This window comes from Brachycentrus maculatus, unplaced genomic scaffold, assembly GCF_059751285.1.
Source record: "Brachycentrus maculatus isolate JH-2025_06_01 unplaced genomic scaffold, ASM5975128v1 h1tg000326l, whole genome shotgun sequence".
NCBI lineage: Eukaryota > Metazoa > Arthropoda > Insecta > Trichoptera > Brachycentridae > Brachycentrus > Brachycentrus maculatus.
This window is the reverse complement of record NW_028281075.1, coordinates 1,194,529-1,216,807: the sequence shown is the minus strand read 5'-3', so window position 1 is coordinate 1,216,807 and position 22,279 is coordinate 1,194,529. Positions and strand designations below refer to the sequence as shown.

Sequence of the window (22,279 nt, the reverse complement as noted above, 5' to 3'; positions counted from 1 at the left end):
AACTCCCGGGCAGACCACCAAGGAGATGAATTGACAGCTGGGTATCGATATCGCAGGAGGCTTATCCCTCTTAAAAATAGGTCACAAGGCCTGCACCAAGAAGAAAAGTTTCTTTTTGGAAAAACAACTTTTAATTTACTTTATAAAATAATAAAAAAATTGGGTTAACACTTTTGTACGCTAACATAAAACTGTCTTTATGTTAGCGTAGTTTAAGCGTTTAATATTAAACTAGGTGTAGACTGGTCTTGTCAATCAGAATGAACTTTAGGTTAGAAATTTGTTTATGGATTGTTGTTTATGTTACCTAACTCCTTTATAATAAAGTTTTTGCTAATAATAATATTTTTAAAACCTTAATAAGATATTTAGATCTTAAATAAGTCCTAGCACTGGGTATCACATAGTTTATTCCATAACTTTCAACTTTTGTATCCGACTGGAAACAAATTCCATCTCGTGAGAAGGTTGAGAGGCGTCGATATTCTCAACTCGAATATTTTCTAAGGAACGAGATTTCTTCAAAAAAGGCTGTTTGGCAGTCGTCAGGGTATGACCGATCTTGGGATCTAGGACAGAGACGTAAGGAGAATCATCCATCCTTATGTCTTGCGAGTGCGGAAGTGGAATATCTAAAACCCCTTTAAGTTCAGTATTCCGTCCTTCGGAATTCTCACTTTTGGTTCGGTGCCTTTCGGGAACAGAATAAGGAATTGTCCGGTTGTTGGTGGCTCTTTTCATCCGCAGGCCGATTGTCACATTTGAAACGTACCTCGTGTTCATTTGTATGATGCCCACATCAGGGTGGCTCGACACATCCCTTCGGAAACAAGTACTGGGTTTGCTGCCAAAACTCTTTCTCCTCATCTCTTGCATGTACTGATTTCTCGAATTCGTTATCGTGCTGAGCATTCCCAGTTCGTGGAGAGCCGAATCCAAATTGTTCAAGCCAGGTAAAGACGGTTCCCCAGCATCCTGAGGAAGAAAAGCTTTGTTCCAAAAATACTCATTGACTTATTCCTTATTTTAATTAATATGAGTACAGTTGATTAGGAATGGAAATAGAAATGGATCATTCTCGAAAGTTATCTAGAGGAAGACCAAAAAATATATGGGTGCTGCAGAAAGATAACATGATTCGAAGTCATGGCCTAGTTGACGTTATCCAGGACAGAAGGACCTATAACTTGAGGACGAGAGCTGACCCCAGCAGTCTACACAAATGATAAGCTGGGATAAGTCTACACAGATGATAAGCCAGGAAGAAGAAGAGTAATGTTCATGAGGAATAATAAAAAAATTGTAGCGAATTTCAAAAGCAACTAATTCGAGTTATTTGCACACAGCTGCAATTTCAAGAGGTATTTGCAAACATTTGACAGCTGTTCAATATTTATTTTTGTTTTAGAAGACATAAACATATGCTTATATGGATTACAAATACGACAATTCTCTGTTCGTTCATCCATTTGCGCCAATATTTGGTAAACTATTTTGATAACACTGAGCTAGAAGCTCCTGTAGAAACTATCTTGATCCAATATCTATCTAACGTAACATTCATATCATTTATCGAATACTTACATCGGGTGTCTTGTTGCAGAACATTTTATTATTTATTAAAAATTACAATACAATAACACCAACCATCAACAAAACCTTATCAAAAAGCGTATCATTTTTCATTATACAATACTTTAAAATATTGTACAATACATATGAGACAACAGTTAATAAATAAAAATAAAATATTAAATACGATTTGTACTGTTTTAATAATTGAATATTTCTTAGCCGGTTTTTTTATGCGATCTAAAACCCAGTGTTTACAGTAAAAGATGTTTATGTCGCCGATTAAATACGTAGAGATCCGCGGAATATATGATAAAGAGTAATCGGAGAAGAGATTGGAAGAGCAAATGTCAAATTAAGGCAGCCAGCACACGTTAGTTTTCCGCCGGCGTTTCTGGCTGGCGTATTCCTTTTCAGAATTCCAAATAAATTAAACTTGTACGAAAATTCCCAGTCTGGAATGTTTTAGGCTTGTGAAAAAAACGAAATGTAGGTGTGACGTTTATGCTTATAGAATTCCGAAAAAAGAAAACGCCAGTGGAGAACTTGTTTGTGTAAAAAGGCTAAGACGCCAATGTACATAGTTTGTATATTAGCGAAGTATTATTTGAAAAATATGTATATACATATCTAGCTTGCATTCAAGGTAAAAAATATTAAGTACCTACCGACGTGGTGGGAGGTTCCAAAACGTCGAACAAAATCAAATAAATCATTCAAATATTTCCCGAACCCATTATTATATTGGATTAAAACAATGTTAGTTGAACGCAGTCTATTCAAAATAATGATCCTAGATATACAAAATAGTGACGACAAGTTAAAAAGTTATATTTTCTAGATTTCTGGATGTTATAGGATGGATACCTATTGTGGTAGTCATTCTTGAGTCTAGTGTTTAGTGCAGTAGTACTGGACGGTGGGTATTTGCTATTAATTTACATCTTCTGTGGGTATTGTTATAATTATTGTAAATAATAGTATAGAATAATCTTCTTGATTTCAGACAGAAACAAAATTTAGTCGTGGAGGCTTTATAACCAATCAAAAATAATCTAGACCAACTCTATGAAATAATATTTAAATAATCTAAATCATTTAGATTGTTTGAAGTAATTTGCTATAAAAAATGATTTTATACATTTCATAAAATGTCAATATATCCATTAGAAATATTTACTATGGGTAAATGAAATTTACTTTGGGTACTTGAAATATTACTTTTAGTTGTATATATTAAATTTCAACAGAACTATTGCTTGGCTAATACAGTAAAAATTTAAAGGGTAAGCTGTTTACACACACACTCTCACACTCTCACACACACATACACACACACACACATACACACACACACACACACACACACACACACACACAAACACAAACAGACGCACGCACGCACGCACGTGGTACTGGGTAGTTATATTATTGTGGTCAAATATAAATATGTAGGCATCATTTAATAATCAAAGACCAATTCAGTTTAGTATCCAGGTTAAAAGAATATTTATTAAATTTCTCTATTTATCAATTAAAAAATGCAAATTTAAATACATTTTTTTTACAAATATTGTAAAAAAATATCTATCTCTTCTCAGTATCCTATAATTATAATTTGATTCATACGCTTTTTTCATTTTTATTAGAAAGAACATACATAATATTCGTGTGTTTGTCGTGATCCATCGTGTAATTTATAACCTACATCGTGCTGTTTAGTGTAGTACTTATTGAATTTTATTAATTTAACTTAAGATATACGTAAATAAATAAAGACTTAATGATTAAAAACATACTTTACAAAAAAACGTTTACAGCGTATTCGATTACTAAAATCACAGGTTGTGATTAATATCGTGAAGGCCCATCTCTATGGTAGTCGATGGAAATTTGTGAAATTTGCCCTTCATCTGACACTTCGTCTTTCGGCGCCGGTCAATTTACAGTCAGCTCCCGGGTGTTCTCGCAGCGTCTTTGCCAGTATGTATTATTTTATTAATAATTTGTAATTTTAACAAAACATATATAGTTAACCATCAAAGCAACATCGGTCATAGGAATTTCTTTATAATTTTAATATTCAGATGATATATTTTAGAAGTTATTAGATTATATTTTCAATTTATGGACTTTTCCGTTTATAGACTATTTTTTACTAATGTTAAACTTAAATAACATTTTTTAATGCAGCTCTTAAATTATTTCGCTTTTTTTTATTTCAAATGCGATATTTTAAAGTTTTGTGCCGCGTGACCTTTATATGACCTCGAAAATTATATCACTAGGGTACGTGGTCGTAAGTGATTGCGGACATAGGTTTGTACTGTTTATTGATCGTTTTATCCACTTAATTTTTTAAAGAATGTGTTTTTACACAACAATTACACAGGAAATAAAATATAATACGTACGCAATGTACGCTATTAAAGTTGTGAGGCGCGCCTAATATGGCCGTCAGATATCAAGTAGAATCCTAGTAGGATTCAATGTGGACAATTAATTTTTACCGCATTGCGTTTTTTATCGTATTTCCATCGTTATTTTTACGTTTTATCATAAAATATATATATTAATATATATATATATATATATATATATATATATATATATATATATATATATATATATATATATATATATATATATATATATATATATATATATATATATATATATATATATAAATATATGTATATATATATATATATATATATATATATATATATATATATATATATATATATATATATATATATATATATATATATATATATATATATATATATATATATATATATATATATATATATATATATATATATATATATATGTATATATATATATATATATATATATATATATATATATATATATATATATATATATATATATATATATATATATATATATATATATATATATATATACATATATATAAATATATACATATATATAAATATATTCATTTAAGTTTTTGACATTGAGATATTTATTAAAATATTAGAATTTCATTCTAATATTTATTAAAAATTACCCTTGAGGATATATACATATATATAAATATATATATATATATATATATATATATATATATATATATATATATATATATATATACATATATATATATATATATATATATATATATATATATATATATATATATATATATATATATATATATATATATATATATATATATATATATATATATATATATATATATATATATATATATATATATATATATATATATATATATATATATATATATATATATATATATATATATATATATATATATATATATATATATATATATATATATATATATATATATATATATATATATATATATATATATATATATATATATATATATATATACATATATATAAATATATTCATTTAAGTTTTTGACATTGAGATAAGTTCAATGTCGTCAAATTTGGATTTCAATTTTATTTATTTCAAATCGATCAGTAAAAAAACCCAGAAGTTATAAGGATTATTAGTTTGATGGCATCGTAATTATACTACTTAAATTTCGTTTTTGTTTTTACAGATATAAAAAATCATGTCTAAGATTGGAATCAACGGTTTTGGACGCATTGGGCGCCTAGTACTCAGAGCATCCTTGGAGCGCGGAGGAAATGTCGTAGCCGTCAATGACCCCTTCATCGGACTGGACTATATGGTCTACATGTTCAAGTATGACTCCACACATGGTCGCTTCAAGGGAACTGTCACCGCCGAGGGTGGGTGCCTGGTTGTCAACGGTAATAAGATCCAGGTCTTCTGCGAGCGTGACCCCAAGGCAATCCCGTGGGGTAAGGCTGGAGCGGAATACGTAGTGGAGTCCACCGGAGTGTTCACCACCATCGAAAAGGCCGGAGCTCACTTGGAAGGCGGAGCCAAGAAAGTTATCATCTCTGCCCCCAGCGCAGATGCCCCCATGTTTGTCTACGGGGTCAACCTCGAAGCCTATGATCCGTCGATGAAGATCGTTTCAAACGCTTCCTGCACCACCAACTGCCTCGCCCCATTGGCGAAGGTCATCCATGACAACTTTGAAATTGTAGAGGGCTTGATGACAACTGTTCACGCTACGACAGCCACCCAGAAGACTGTTGACGGTCCCTCAGGCAAACTGTGGCGTGACGGTCGTGGCGCAGCCCAGAACATCATCCCTGCCTCCACTGGAGCCGCTAAGGCCGTAGGCAAGGTCATTCCTTCCCTCAACGGAAAGCTCACCGGCATGGCCTTCAGGGTTCCGGTTGCTAACGTATCGGTGGTAGATCTCACCGTTCGCCTGGGAAAACCCGCCAGCTATGATGTCATCAAGCAGAAGGTGAAGGAAGCTGCGGAAGGACCTTTGAAGGGCATTCTTGGCTACACAGAAGATGAGGTAGTCTCGTCTGACTTCATCGGTGATACCCATTCCTCGATCTTCGATGCCTCCGCTGGCATTCCCCTGAATGATAACTTTGTAAAACTCATCACCTGGTACGACAATGAGTATGGATACTCCAGCAGAGTGATCGATCTGATCAAGTACATGCAGACCAAGGATTAAGCATTTATTTAGTATTATTCTCTCAGTCACCCAACACATCCTAAGTTCTAATAGGTGTTTTAGCGGAAAATGTTATTGCTACCTTTATGGCGCTAAATAGCTTCTGTTCAATCTATTGTATCTATGCTAATAATTTTAATCTGATCATAAGTGGACATTGCTGATAAATGATTAATAAACATAATTAATCACAGTTTCTTTTTTATTTCTTTCCTAAAAATATTCTTGAGAGCAATACTCCGCAACCTTTTATCTTCTACGGTTCTATGGCATATTACAACCTTCCTCAGCATATTTCAAAATTCACCAGGAATTTTAGCTACCATAAAACCTTAATTTTTCCTTAAAAATTCCAGGTGATTTTTTTATGCGCTATGAAAAATGTGTCACAGTAACCAAAGCATCGTTTCATTGACCATTATTGTGCCACAGGCGCAGTGGTTTGGAGTGTTATACATATATATATATATATATATATATATATATATATATATATATATATATATATATATATATATATATATATATATATATATATATATATATATATATGTATTGTATATATATATTTATATATTGTATATATATATATATATATATATATATATATATATATATATAAATGCTAGATAAGGATATCAGTTTTTTTAAAGGTTATCAAATTTCCTTTAATTTCATTTAATAGCTATGTTTTTATTCACATTTTTCTAATATTTTTTTGATAGTTAATTAAGATTTGTGATAACTTTCAAAATAATCTAAAATCATTACTAAAATTTATTTTATTTTATTATGTCTGTGGGAATCATCATAAACATAGTTTTTTATAAAAAATCTATGTTGGCCCCTCATGTCCATGCTCTTAACCATAATGAATTCTTCATGACAATCTTCCACTTCACTCGACAATCTGCAATCACGTAGTCTCAAAATACTGCTGATTTACGACCATTTAAGCAATTTAAAAATACACATAGAACGATATTCTGCTAATGCAGGACAGGCTTTTCTGATAAATGACGAATTGATAAAAAATAAATAAAAAAATAAACGCACTAAAATTTTTGCCAGACGTCTCTTTTACGGATAGAGTTGAAATTAAATACATTTTGACCAAAATGCATTCTAGACAGTATTTGCTTGTCCATTTAAATTTCGTGATCAATGTGAACATAGGAGCACATCAATTAGGAATGTCATATTCAAGGTCAACAGAAGTACCATTGTCTGTGGTCTTCTGTTGGTCTTCTGGGTTTGGTTCAATAATGGCCGCATCTGTCATATTTTATATTTTCACCATCGCGTGATCATTTCTGGCAGTTTGAGTGAGTTTAATTGGCGTATTATTTTATTATAATGTCAAAAAATAGATAGAATATTCATGTTTCCTAAATGTATTTTCATACGTTGTATAGACTGTTATTTACTTTCGAGTAGGGTTTTTGGTTATAATGGAGGAATTAAATTTGACAGAAACAGAGCTTAGGTATTTTGGTGATTTGTTCCTGTGTTGTGATGAAGAATCAAACGGTAAAGTTCCTGTCCTCAAGGCGACGGAATTATTTAGATCCTCGAATATACCAAACGATATTTTAAAACAAGTAAGTTCTTCTCGCAAATAATATATAGTGACATATTGTTCTACTATGTTATTCTTTCTATTAATGTGTTTTTTTCTTCTTCAGATAACGGACCTTAGTTTTCCTCAAACTAGTTCTAATATAATTACTCATATAAATAGAAAGCAATTTTATTCGGCATTGAAACTGATAGCCGCACATCAAGCAAATATGTCTTTAAGAGGTGATTTATTGAATACCTTTGTGGATCTACCCCTACCGAGATTCACTTGGACTCTGAATTGCGAGACAGATCCCGACCTCATCCAGCTATCCGCCTCCCCGACGTCCTCTGTGCCCAAAGAGCAGCACATCCACAAGAGAGACAAGTCGTTCGGTTCCTACGAGCCCATGAGGCTCTCCTGCAACTCCTCGGATGTAGACATTCCGCAGACCGCTAACTCTCACGACCACCTAGAGGCCCAGAGCACGGACTCGGAAGTGGAATCCGAGACTATATCCCAGAGATCGGATCACTCCCATACAGTTAGTGCCAATGTTTTTTTTAACCTTTTTTTTTAAATCTCTGAATGTTTTTCAATAGTTATTATAACATAAATGTGGAATTGTTTAATTGACTTTTTTTAAACTATTTTCTTAATGTAATGTAATGTTTATTATTGTTAATGTAACTATTGTTTATTATATAATTTTTTTATATATAAAGCTGTACAATTCCCATACAAAAAAAATGTTCTAGTACAGTCATGGGGAACCTGCGGCCTATTGGTTATTCTAGTGCGACCTTTTGACTAATGCCAATTTATTTTAAAAGTAACATTGCAAATATTTTTAATGATGTACATACTTTTTTATGTATTTAGTATGTTTCTTATAGATACGCGGCTTGATGATTAATGAATTGATTTGTAAATATGCATTTTTTCTATATTTTTTTAAAATTGCATCTTTAACAATTTAAATTGTGATATAATTAACATATTTAGTTAATAGGGGGGGTGTCAAAGTTTTCTTTACTGCGGCCTCATGTTGAATCAGATAAGTGAATGTGGCCTTTTGAAATAGAAAGGTTCCCCATGCCTGATTCTAGTACATCACATATTTTATATAGAAACATAATTAATTTCATATCATACGCTTGCTCAAGTTTTGCATCAGTCATAACCAAAATTCTCATACAGAATTTTGCTAAGCTGATGCATAATACATTTGTCTTTTCCTAATGAGGGATGTGAATATGGCTGCTGTAGCATTCGTAACCGTGAACATGTTAACACTCAATTTCACAAGTTCAATCTGCACCCACCACAAAGCAGTAGACAAGTTTTATTGTCGCGAGTGTTTTTGCCTAGAATTTTCGCTCATGAATTACATGAAATTATAGTAACTTTAAGCATAAAGAGTAAATCCACTCACGAGTAGGCATAGGCTATGAAACTTATGAAGTTGAAGCCTGAGTAGGGCCATGATAAACGGTGTTGCATAAGCCGTAGCTAGATTTCAGAGTCACTTGGACGTTATGTTATTTAAAAAAAAGTTTTATTGTCTTTCTATGTAATTTTATTTATTCTTATTTTCGTTTATTTATTTTGCAGAAATACAAGCTTAGAAATATCAAAATATATGAAATTCTAATGAACTGCATTATATACAGTTTTTCAGATTCTTAACATAACATAGGATAATCTTGAAATAAAAAATGCAATCGATAATTTTTTTAAATTTATAGTGCACAAGATAAATAAATAACGAAATTCAATATTCACCAATGGTGAGAATTAAAGTACTTAGAAGCAGTAAAATAGAAGTACAGTAATACAAATGAATATGATAAATTAATTTTAGAAATTCTTCTCTCCTAACTAATTTTTCAAGTTACCCACTTGTTCAGGGTTAGTGTAGATATCGCTCACTCCATTCAAGAACGTCATAAATAAAAATTCGTCAATTTTCAGCTGTACATGTTTTCGGAATGCCCAGAAAATGTACTTTATCCCAGCAAAAGAGGCATATTTTTAACTTAATATTTACCCGCTACAGGGCAGAAAATGTTGTTTTTGCATTTTGAAGAAAATGTGTTGTTTAATTATTTTTTTATATATACTAAATATTTTTCTAATGGAGAAAAAAACTTTAGGTTTTACCTTAAAAGATCTTTTGCACAGTAAAAAGTTCAATAAGTGGCTTGATATTTATTTTTCATACATTGTGTTATATTTTTAAGGTTTAAAAACATTCTCCTGAAAAATCAAGTTTTTTGATTTATGACGTTTTTGAAAGGAGTGAGCGATATAGTGTTATTTGATATTAAGTATTTATTTAAGTGTTGACATGTTGACATGTTGACACATCAATGCTGGAAAGGCTTTTCAAGCCTTGAAAGAATGCTCTTGAGTTACTTATACAGTTTTAATTTTTTTTGAAATCTGCATAGAATGGTCCTGGATTTGTGAGATAATTGTGACTCCTCACCCATCAACAATTGGGATTAAGATTGAAAGTCAAATGTTTTAAATTTCTGTTTTTGATAAAATTCTTATCAGTTTTGATTCTGACTATTTTACTCTCTATAGATGGAGAGAATAGAATATGTACATGAGAGTATGTGGTTGATAAGTTGGCATAATCAATTGAATGACCACTCGTGGTTTATTAGAGGAAAAAATTGTGATTGTCAAGCATTGATATAATCTAAAACAAAACACATTTTTTTTCATTTTTTGGTTAGTTCTTGAGTACAATAATGCTTGAGCACTGGTGTCTGGAAAATTATTGAAAATTATGTTAAATAATTAATGTGAATTTACATTTTATAAGTTATCAAAATATGGTAGTTTGCAATTTCGTTGAATATTTCCAAATTTTAAGTGTGTCCAAATACTTGTTCACAAATCTTTGAACACACTCAAATTCTTCAAGAATTTGAGTAGAGTGGTTGTCAATCATGGGTAGAATTGGTGAATGTTACACGTGTGTAAAGTGATCACTAAAACCAGCCTAAGACGGTCGTAAGCCCCGTAAATTCCCAGACTTCAGATATTCTTCTTCATCTATGTTGAGATGTCAAATAATATGTTGAATATTGTTCAATTATTACATATTTTATTTAGATATTTTTTTTTGCTAGTAAATTTCTTTTGTTTTCGTCTCCTGAAATAATACTTTAAACCATTGATATTATTTACTTAATGTTTTTGTTTTATAAAGTAAACATAATTTTAACTACGATTGCCAAATTTTACAAATGATATCACTCTAATGTTAGTACTTCTGTTATCACTTCTAATAAACAAACTGATAATGTGGCATATTCTTATGTATGCGTATGAAAGAGTGATCCGTCCGCTACAAAACAAGCTATTTTTAACCATTTAACATGATATTAATACCGTCTAATGCTGATGTGAAAGTGTGTAAAACATTGTTCATTGTTGATATTTTTCTTTTATGTAGCTTTGATTGTAATTTTTTAATCTGTTACATGACACTATTTTTTTATATTATTTATTTAAAAATATACGTAGTGCAAATATATTGATGCAGTAATATATAAAAACAAATTAATTAATCTAAAAACGTAAATAGTAATATTTGGGTCTATGTATCAACAATACCACGCAATAATGATGACTTAGAACCCTTCTACGATGAGGTCTCTAAAGTTTGAATTGAATCTAAGACACATCACCCTTTTGAAATGAATGACTTGAATGCAATTTTTTTATAAAAAACTCAAAAGAGATTACACCCTTTGCGCCCTTGAGGTAGTATTTTACGAAAATGGCGCTATATAAATTTTCCAAATTTATTATTATTAGAAATTTTGGAATAGTTTATACATATTTATTTATTGATTTGGCGTTAAATTTGTAGAACTCCATTTTAATTTATGTATTAATTTTAAATCAAACACAGATTTTTTGAGTCTACTCAGTTGTATTCTATTAAAAAAAAAACACGTAAAAGAAAGTATCCATTACATAGCTTCTATGTAATATATACTTTTTTTTAAAAAATACTCTGTGAAAATGTACTTTTATTCGCTGAATAATTATACTAAAGATGAAATTGGTTTCGTACAGACAGACAAAACAATACATTACGTGTCCTTTCTTATTAGGTTAACTACTGAAAGTGTCCATAGATTAAAATCGTAACAAAACTAATCCAAGAATAAAACACGATGATCTCCTCAAATTAGCAAGTCAGTAAATACCTCAATACGCTCTTCCAAAGAGATAGCCCACAAGCTAATATCTTCAAAACAGTTACTTAATTACGGATGAATTGACTGGGAGTGCGACTAGGGTAATACTTAAATGTAATAGCCAGGCGTTATCAACGTAGTATATGGCGATGATGCTAAAATCATTCTAAGACCTAAAGAGTTAATAGAAGTTAAGAGATCTGTTTACAGCTGAGACCTAAGTACAAAACAGACAACTAAATAGTAAAAAAAAAGGAAATAGGTCAGACTATACTAATACAGAATGAAATAAAATGAAAATAGCCCAAAAAGGAAGCCCTAAGGTCAAAATTATAGAGAGGGTTTCTTTTTTCTGTTATAATTTTTTACTATTAGCTTAGTACTATATTGTATATTGTTTATATTGGCTATGCCTTCGTGGGATTTTTGATGTTTATATTATTTACAAACACATCGCTCACTCCTTTCAAGAACGTCATAAATCAAAAAACTTGATTTTTCAGGAGAACGTTTTTAAAGCTTAAATATATAACACAATGTATCAAAAATATATATTAAGCCACTTATTGAACTTTTTACTGTGTAATAGATCTTTTAAGGTAAAACCAGAAGGTTTTTTTTTCATTTGAACAATATTTAGTTTATTTAAAAAAATAATTAAACTATACCTTTTCTTCAAAATGCAAAAACAACACTTTCTGCCCTGTAGCGGTAAATATTAAGTTAAAAATATGCCTCTTTTGCTGGTATATAGTACATTTTCTGGGCATTCCGAATACACGCACAAGTGAAAATTGATGATTTTTGATTTATGACGTTCTTGAAAGGAGTGAGCGACATGTATTCACATAATCAAAAATGAATAGTTAACAAAAAGTTATAAATTAAATATCATGAACCTCCGTAAACCATGACCATATAAAGACATCTTATGAATTAATTATAATTTATTTTATTCAAATATATTATGACACGTGTTTCCATGCATTCCGCATCATCTTCAAACATAGTCTTCTTCTTTATGAGCCCTCTGACCTCCATTGCTGGATATAGGCTTCTTCTCCTTCTTTCCATTTCCTCCGGTTGGTTGCTGCTTGCAGCCAGTTTTTACCCCCCACAGCGACAATATCGTCAGACCATCTCTTTTGGGGTCTTCCAACTCAAATCTTTCAGCAGGCTGGCAACACCTGGCTGGCAATGAGTATCATGATGGAAGAGGTAAACAAATATGTATATATTTCAGATGCGAGCTAACAATGGGTCTCCGTGGAGTACGGGCAGCGAAAGTCCCACACCCACCAACTCGGTGGCGGAGCGGGCAGCTCGCGGGGCGCAGGCCGGGGCTCCGCCCCCACCGCACCACTGGCCGCATATGGGAGAGGAGCACACGCAGCTGCTGGGTAAGCCCGGCTTCGCACACTCATCTTCTTCACTCATCCCGGAAACTTTTTGATCAAGGTGGTATGTAAAAATGTATTATATGAATAAATTTGTCACAGGTACTGAGGAAGAATCATCAGACCGTCATTCATCGGAAGAAGAGGGAGGCGGGGAAGGGGTTGAGGTGGGTGGAGGAGGAAGCTCGGTGTGGAGAGTGGCCCCGGACCAGCGCAGACATTACGCCCTGCAATTTGAACAACTGCAGCCTGACGCCAGGGGACTTCTGCCTGGTACTGTAGCTAGGTGAGTTCTCTATTTTGACATTTAATACAGAAAGTCTTCATAATTGTTTTAAAACACAAAAGCATATCCCTATTTGTGTTGTGGCGATAGTTCAATCAGTGAGGTAGTAAAAGCATTGTGAATTATGTCAGCAGTGGAGACATGATAACTATGTATATGCTTATTATTAACGACGTATGTTTTTTAATTTATTTTTTGAGTATTCAAAATATTTTTATTTTGTGTTTTTACCCTCAACTTTCAATGGAAACATTTATTAAAAAATGTGTATATAAATATTCTATTTACATAATATGTTAGATATACAAAAACAACAACAATTATGAAATAAAAAGAAGAAAAAACTTCCGAATGCAACTGCAGGCAAATTTTTGCTTAATAAAATAATTCACCTCGTTTTTTTTTGTAAACCAGCGGCGTAGCCTGTGAGCGTTTTAGGCTTTGACTAACAATACAAATTTTATCAGTTGAACAAATTGAAACGCATCGGTCGCATTCAAAGTCATTAAGTAGAAGTAGTCAATAAAGGAAATAACCTTCAGTCTAGAAGATCTACTAAGTGAATGTGCTTTCATCATTATGGTCTGGTTCATACTGGAAGTCAAAGTAGAGATCACCAAATAGTAAACCTTAGTGTTTCTATGGACGTATTCACATTCCCTAAAGTCTGATGAACACACCCTTTCTCTAAAAATGAAATGGTTTCAAACAGTATTTAAAAATTCACATTTGAAATAAACCATGAAGCACTGCTCCTATTACGAAGCATAACAAGAAGACGTTATTTAGTTTTATTTCATTTGTGAATAATCAATTCAAACCAAATAATATCTTCTTGTTTGTACTAAAAAGCGGTACTTGCCAACTTCTTTAAAATGTGACAATATGTTGTTTTGAGATTCTAATATCACAAGCAGCAAATTAATGTTTTTTTTTTTAAATTACGCTGAATCGATGATGGAGACCATGAAATTATGACGTGTTTGTTAAAAATGCAATACTGAATATTTACTATTTTTTGCAGACACTTCTTTGAAAAGTCTCGACTACCTGTTATAGACCTTCGGAAAATTTGGTTGCTGTCCGATGTGACTAAAGATGGAGCCCTTTGCTTGGAAGAATTTACGACGGCGATGCATTTGGTGGTTCTGAGGCGCAACGAGATCCCAGTTCCGGATGTATTGCCTCAGTGCCTGGTTCCTAAAGTGAGGAAACTATCTACTCTCTCCAACCCGGGGCAAGTTGTCACTTCTAACCTTGTCGATCTGGGTTCTGACACTCAAATCAACTTAGTCGGAGAATTTAATTCTAAAATGCCTACTATACCTGCCCCTATTCCGAAAACCTCTATAAACGACGTGGATGGTTTTGAGAGTAAAATTGTAAAACCTTTAAACATAGAAGATAGTTCTCCGTCTTTAAGCCCGCCTGTTGTTGGAGAGGTACCTCACAGAAGCAAACTGGAGCCGTTATCGGGGAACAAGGAATGGACCAAGTTCATCGACTCTCCTACATCTAGTATAGCCAGCCCCGGACCCAAACCTGTAAACTTCGATTTCCATAAAGCTTCTGTAGAAAGAGATCCTAAAATATTTCACCCCGTTCCCCTGAGAGTTACTCCGGAGGCTTCATCTCTCCCCGTGCAATCGTCGGATTCCGGAGGAACGTCACCCAGGAAAATAGATGATCTGGTTTTAAATTATCAAGACTCGCACGACATATCCAGTCCGAAGAAACTCGGCGCTCAGCTCTCCATCGAAGCGATCTGTCTTCCTGCCTCTCAGACTTGCGGAGCGGAAATCAAACCGATTCAAAGACCCCAAGCGAAAAAACCTGCGCTTAAAAATATAGGAGCCATACCACCTCCTCCTACAAAAGATACGACTAATATTGCCGAAGAGAATTCGGGCCCGATGTCTTTACAATACGCTCCTAAGAAAGAACCTCCCCCTCCACCCCCTCCGCGTCCCCTGCGTACTCACACGCGTTCCAGCAGTCTGGATCTCAACAAGCTCAAAAGTTCTCACGCTGCCACTGGAATGCCTCCCCAGGTGCCTCCTCGAATATCTCCCTCCATAACTAGTCCTCAAAGTAAGAAGCTGATCAACCAACGCAGCGAGGGAGATGTTCTAGGCCTTCTCGGCGATCCGGCGCTCGATCCTTGCGACGCCTTCGGCCAGAACCCTCTGAATCAATCCGGTAATCGTCGGCCGGAAGACCCATCCACCGAAACATTTGCAAATTTTGCTCAGTTCCAAAATATCTTTCCCTTACCTCTCTCGGAGAACTCGGCTATCAACTTGCCCAAGAGTCGCGCCAGTTTTGAGGATAACGATTCGGCCCCTAGAAAACACGGAGCTTTTGAAATTTATAGAAAGCCTACGCCGCGAAGTAGCGAAAGTCCGGATGCACTGGGCGAGGCGTGCCCCGGAGGCGGCGACCCGCTCAAGAGGCTGCAGGAGCAGAACGCTCTGCTGTGCCGATTGTGTCAGGAGCTCAGCCTGGAGCTCGCCGATGTCCAGAGAGAACGGGAAACACTTCGTTCGAGACTAGAGTCCACCTCTACTGGCGTATGATCACTTCTGTTATTGCTAACGTACGAGTACCTACCGCTTCATCACCTTACTCTTTGTCTCATTTAGAGTTACTTGGCTTTTTTAAATATTAATTTATACGATTTCTTAAATGTGATCTAAGTCGTTTTCATTATGGACTGAAAATGGGATTATCTATTTTTTTAATTGTTTGAAATTTTAGGTTTTATCCCAGCTATAAAAACGATAGTAAATAATTTATTGTTTATTGTGTTGCATATATTTTATGTATATAAGAATGGAAAATGTAGAAAGAGAAAGGTTATTTGTATGTATCTCCAGTTGTATCACTCGGGTGTTGTGACCCTGATTTCTCTCATCCCCGGTGGTGTGTCTCGCCCTCCACGCCTGTTGCCTGTCGGCTGTTCACTGCTTCCCATAACAGGACTCGAGAATTGAAGGTTGACCTCTTATGCTATACGAGTGATCATGTAGAATTGTTGTGACACGGAATGGAAAATAATATCAATTAAATTTATTTGTATTGTAAATTACATAATCTCAAATATTAAAAATAGATCATAATATGTATAATGTAATCCAAAATTAATGTAATGAAATATAAATAAGAGTGATATGCAGTGGTTATATTCACCTTGAAAGGTCTATTATCATTTATCAATTATAATGATCTGTTTTTCATATTCCCCAGAAAATATAATATTCACATATGTATATTAAAAATGAGCTCATTTGATTAGCTTTTTAAACTAAGTTCGTTGAAGTTTTTCTCATTATGTAATTTGTTAATGTTATTTTATTATTGTTAAGGGCATTGTAATTTGCCTAAAATTAAATTAATTATATTTTAAGTTTTTTTTAAATGCTCTTTCACTAAAAGTCAATAATACATATGTAATATATTTTTATGATATATAGATTACTTTGTTGTGTAGTTATATGAAAACATACATATGAATATATTTTAATACTTGAAAATTATTATCATACCTGCAATATGTACTTTCAGTTTTGTGTCATTTCTGCTTCATTCTTTTGTCAAATAGATGTTAATATGTTTTTAACACTCATTATACTTTCAACGCATTTGATAAGAGTTTTCCAATTTTATATTTTATTTTACAATTTTTAAGAACTTATTTTTCATTTAGCATTGATTGTATCTGATTCTTCAAAACGGAATTAACTAGAATCATTTTTTATTCTTAACACAATAACAAAATGTTCTCTCATTAATTTAGTCTCAATCGTTGAGTATGAATAATTCATTAAAGAGTAGCAAAATAAACTATCCCTTCATTGCTATACGGTGTATCCTCTGGTTGAAGAAATGACTCGGTTTGCATATACAATTATGGGAGTCTGGTAATCCTGTTGGGATTCCTACAGAAGAGCCAGTACAGATTCGTAATACATATTATGTTGACGAAGAAAACGCTTCCTTCAGAGACGGGTGGTGAAAGGGAGGAAGTTCCTAGTTCTTGGCGTAGTAAATAAAGTGAAGTGCAAGGTTTTGTAGAGTGATGCCTTTCACATTACAAACCTACCCTGCAACACGTATCAATCCAGAAAAGAATTAAACCTTGTTGGACAGAAACTACAACTTTTTTTGTAAGATAAGTATAAATAAAAGTTGTTTTTGTGTTTATCGTTTTGTTTTATTATTCAAAATAATTTTTCCCTTTTTGTTAAAATTTAATCTTCATTGCACATTTCTGTTATAAACGGCCATTTTCTAGGGCACAAAATCGATTAATTTACCTAACAGGAACCATTTTTATGGGAATACTTGTGTCGCTTTAAAAATATCTTTCTGAATAAATTAACTTCTTAACCTTGGTTATACTGTACTATAAGTTATATTATCGTTAATAATTTTGGTCAGAAAATAGCTACAGCATTTTATGGACAAAAAATAAAATGCTGGTATTTGTGTATAATATTAATAAAATATTTATCACAGAACTGATTCTAAACTAATGTACCTATGATAATTTTGCAGCTTTACAAATAATTATACTCGGTGACCCGTAAATGGTGATCCTAAAGTCTAAAATATGAATGGTGAAAGTGGAATTGACAATGTTCAATTACATATTTTGTCTGTAGTATATATGTAGTAGTAATCAGACTTCAAATATCTCTTTTTTTTATTTAAATCATCTTCCAACTTAACCATGCTTCACTCACACATTCATGGCATCTAATCATTTAGGTTTATTTTACCACTTGTTTGTAACATCCATGGTTTTTGCTATATGTACCATCTAAGTCTAAATCGTACAATGATAATACTACGGCTTTACGTATCAATATTTACTGCATATGAGTAATTAACAATTGAGGTTTGTACGCAAATTTAAGATTTATTTTCCAAATATTGAAGATCAATCAATTTCTCATTTGAAGGCATTGTTAAAAAACATGATATTCAAAAGGTATATTTTATGGCACTTGGCTTGGGATGTCTAATGCCTAATCTTTAAACAATATGAAGTCTAGTCCAAAAGTAAATTCATCTCAATTTAGAAGAGGATTGATAATATAGACAGAAAACTATTTTATTCTTTGATGTTCACTATTAACGTATTGTTTGAGACTAGGTGTCAATTTTAGATAATTATTTCAATATTTGTCACCAATGCTCTCATCTGTTAAAAAAAAAACAACCACTTTTTACTTTTTGTTGATATATTTTTCTTAAACATTTTCATATGGAAACATAGAAATTAACTTTTGTCACTGCAATCATTTGTATACAATTTGATTAAAAAAACACTAACACAATTATATTTATTTGAATTTTAATACATAATACTTAACAATAGTTGTGAAAACTTTGCATTGTGTATTTGCATACTTTTATCGTATAATTTTGCACACATTTTTTTTAAATGTCACCATTACTATTGTAAGTACTTGTTTGTGGTGTTGTAAAACTTTTTTGTAGTAACCAAAATGTTTTGGGGTGGTATGAATTATGGGCTTACTTCAGAGGAATACATATAAAAAAACTCTAATTGGAGATGCGCCAACTTGGCAACTATTTACTTAGTTTAACTGAAATATTATAATGAAGGTTACTGTAAATATTTTCCACGCAAAAGCACAAAATTATTTATAAAAATTAATCCTTTATAGAGAAATAATATATGTAATCATCAGTAAATAAATGACCGACCTGTAGACGGTGCATCTCTACTTACATTCTGTTGGAATCTTGTAATGAATATTACATTCAATATATATTATGTAAGATCCATGTTACTTTTATTATTGTACATAAAAACTACACTTTTTGTTATTAACACACTAAAGACGGGAGAGGTATTTCTACCCGTTCAGTCGATTGATGCTTAAGAACGGGAAGGGTATTTTTACCTTCTGCGCTGGTCTCTTTTCAAAGGCAGAAAAGAAGAAATTATACTATTGTTTTTATATGAATATTGTATACCAAACTCTTTATTAAGGTCTTTACTATATGTATACATATAATTATCAAATCCTGTCACTAGCAGTCCGCAGGCGTAAGAAATATCCATCCTTAGTGTGTTAAGAGGGAGATATTAGAAGAATTTAAAAGTGTTGTATTTGGAAGATATAAGAGAACTGCTGTAGAGAATTTATTTAACAGAGTTATAATGTTACCTCTGAAGTTGAATTAATATCAAAATACCACTATTTAAATTTTATTATGTTCAAAAAATGCTATTTCCAATGTGTAGAATATTGACCGTCCTTCAATATCAAACTTAGAAGAAAAAACTTTTTCTTGTGAATATTGTGCAGGTAAAAGAAGTTGTATCATTGCCAAATAAGCAGAGCTGATTCGCACAATGGATTATAATTTACTTGTCTCCAAATGTAACAATTATTCAGTTCTTTATTAATATTTATAGATCTTAATGCATATTTAATAATTTTTATTTTCTGTTCAGTAAATGGTTAATTAATTATGTTCTATACTTATTAAGAAGTAAATATAGTAAGAAGTATATCGCATATTAATATTTTTTAAAAGATAATTTTCGTCGATGATAATGAAATATGTATTTTTTACAAAAATCACAACGAATACTGCTTTCACTTTCATTACAACTGTAAATTATTCATTCTTGTTTTGTTTATTCAATAGATGCACATATTCCAATAATAAACATGTATATAGTAACATTTTGTTTCTCTACATATTGTGATTCGCTAAACATATTTGTATAAAATTGTACTATATTTTGTACTATGTATTAAATTTAGGCTGATAAATTGTGCATACTTGTAATAATATTTGCTTTCTATGTTTATTTTATGGTTCTCAATATATGATGTCAATGTTTATTTATCAAATTGATCGATAAATTGAATTGGTATCTTCTTCAGTGTGTATATTTCAATAAAATAAAATAAAAACACATGGAAATTTTATTTAATTTACTCATTTAAGAATTTTATTTAACATGATATAAATGTTCCTTCTCCTTCTAACCCTTGTCCACACCTAATGGTGCATAGGGCACTGCATCGTATTGACGCAATGTTATCTTAATCGTTAATAACACGAAGGCAAGGTGATCACTCCTCTTCAGGGACTAGTCCAGACTGATATTTCAAATAAACATTAGAGTGTAAAACCACCAATATTTATTTTCCCTCCTCCCTGGGAATCAAACCCGAGACCTCCGGCATGGTAGCTAAACACTACAGAGGCAGTCAAATAAATGTAAGTGCTGATAATATAAATCCCTGTCTGAATGGAATCTCAGGAAAAGAATCTATTGCAACAAAATTAAATTTTTAGAGCATGTTCATCCCTGCAATAAAATTATAAAAATCGACTGAAGAAAAATCAACGCATCTTATCATTTGGAAAGTCAATAAAATATACTATATACATGTTTTCTGAGTATTTTTAGTTGTTTCATTTGGCAGTCACCCAAAGAAAGGATGTTTCTGCCATTGTCAAGTCTTATTTTTATTTAAAAATAAAAAAATACAAAAGAATCATAGTTTAAATGCATTCGACTTTAACATTTTAAAGATTACGACAACCTTTCTAGAATTAGGATTAGAAACAAGAAGTTGAATTTTACCATAAAGAGATGCACAGGCAGTAAGCAGTGACCAGACCTTAGGCGGCATAACATCGAGATGGAAGATCTATGTAGAAAGAAATAAGTTTTAGTGCCATGGTTTGTGCGGTATTTCGGCTTGAATATTTATTTGTAGCGGATGTAGAGAAAAATATTTCTAAATGAAAGCGTGAAACAGTGACAAATGTATTTGTGGAGGTCCTCACCAAATCGTTACATTTCCATTATAAATGATTTTAAGTAATCAGGAATTCTAGTTTGTAAAATTGTTACGTTTTGGTGTGATTTAATGATTCCATATTGGTTTAACACAGGATTGGTCACGTTTTGTCGCAACTTTAATTAAGATTTCGATAGAATACAGTAAACAGAACAGATTTACATTTAAAAGATTTTTTGTGCAATATTGGAAATGTAACTTTTTGGTGAGGACCTCCACATTTATAATCTTCTTCTTCTTCTTTCCATGTTCGCTCCCTAGGTGGAGCATATGGCCAACACGAGACGTCTCCAAGTCACTTTGTCACGCGCCATCTCCTTGGCTTCCTCCCAGGTCAGTCCGGTGTCTCGAAGTTCCGCTGAGTATAGTCGGTGGATGGTCATTTATAATAGATGCCTGCAAATACAACAATCATAAAATTTCATGGACGTAACCAATATCCTTAAAATCTTATGTACTATATTCTTATGAAATTCTATGTATTTTATTCAGAACACTCCATTAGAAGAAGTACATAATATTTTTGAAGAGTTTTTTGTGTAACATAATTTTGTATAGTATAAGACTGATACTGTCCGGCTGCGTTGAGAGCCAGAGGTCACTTCACACCTGATTTTGTTCAGAATATATATTGGATTTTTTTTAGAATAAACAAATATATTGAAAAAATATTTTCCATGTTCTTTCAATACCTTAACTATTCAATACTATTTTTTTTTTCAAAATCATACATGTTTTTATTTAAAAAAAAACTTTTTTCAATTAAAAACAGTGTTTTAAGAAAAAAAATCAAGGA

General features: G+C 32.1%; 3 protein-coding genes across 3 annotated transcripts; 2 read left to right on the top strand and 1 right to left on the bottom strand.

The window, feature by feature from the left end:
- Nucleotides 1-108: 108 nt before the first annotated feature.
- LOC148304219 (uncharacterized) lies at nucleotides 109-1,962 on the bottom strand. Its single transcript, XM_088268636.1, has 2 exons — nucleotides 1,585-1,962; nucleotides 109-975 (listed from the first exon to the last, which is right to left on the bottom strand). The coding sequence occupies exons 1-2, from the start codon at nucleotides 1,606-1,608 to the stop codon at nucleotides 409-411; spliced, it is 591 nt and encodes a 196-aa protein (XP_088124762.1). The 5' UTR covers nucleotides 1,609-1,962; the 3' UTR covers nucleotides 109-408.
- Nucleotides 1,963-3,490: 1,528 nt separating this feature from the next.
- Nucleotides 3,491-6,344, top strand: LOC148304218 (glyceraldehyde-3-phosphate dehydrogenase). The gene is made up of 2 exons (XM_088268634.1): nucleotides 3,491-3,555; nucleotides 5,141-6,344. The coding sequence occupies exon 2, from the start codon at nucleotides 5,153-5,155 to the stop codon at nucleotides 6,149-6,151; it is 999 nt and encodes a 332-aa protein (XP_088124760.1). The 5' UTR covers nucleotides 3,491-3,555; nucleotides 5,141-5,152; the 3' UTR covers nucleotides 6,152-6,344.
- A 1,046-nt stretch (nucleotides 6,345-7,390) lies between these two features.
- Reps (RALBP1 associated Eps domain containing) lies at nucleotides 7,391-20,611 on the top strand. Its single transcript, XM_088268527.1, has 5 exons — nucleotides 7,391-7,752; nucleotides 7,837-8,256; nucleotides 13,182-13,338; nucleotides 13,438-13,621; nucleotides 14,646-20,611. The coding sequence occupies exons 1-5, from the start codon at nucleotides 7,603-7,605 to the stop codon at nucleotides 16,195-16,197; spliced, it is 2,463 nt and encodes an 820-aa protein (XP_088124653.1). The 5' UTR covers nucleotides 7,391-7,602; the 3' UTR covers nucleotides 16,198-20,611.
- The last annotated feature ends 1,668 nt before the right edge of the window (nucleotides 20,612-22,279 follow it).

Bases quoted from the DNA above. Each gene is read 5' to 3' on its own strand.
- LOC148304219 (XM_088268636.1), bottom strand. From the start codon at position 1,608: ATGTTCTGCAACAAGACACCCGAT. The intron at 976-1,584 runs GTAAGTATTCGA...TTTCTTCCTCAG, and splicing joins TCTGCAACAAGACACCCGAT to GATGCTGGGGAACCGTCTTT.
- LOC148304218 (XM_088268634.1), top strand. From the start codon at position 5,153: ATGTCTAAGATTGGAATCAACGGTTTTGGACGCATTGGGCGCCTAGTA.
- Reps (XM_088268527.1), top strand. From the start codon at position 7,603: ATGGAGGAATTAAATTTGACAGAAACAGAGCTTAGGTATTTTGGTGAT. The intron at 13,339-13,437 runs GTAAGCCCGGCT...AATTTGTCACAG, and splicing joins GGAGCACACGCAGCTGCTGG to GTACTGAGGAAGAATCATCA. The intron at 13,622-14,645 runs GTGAGTTCTCTA...TATTTTTTGCAG, and splicing joins CTGCCTGGTACTGTAGCTAG to ACACTTCTTTGAAAAGTCTC.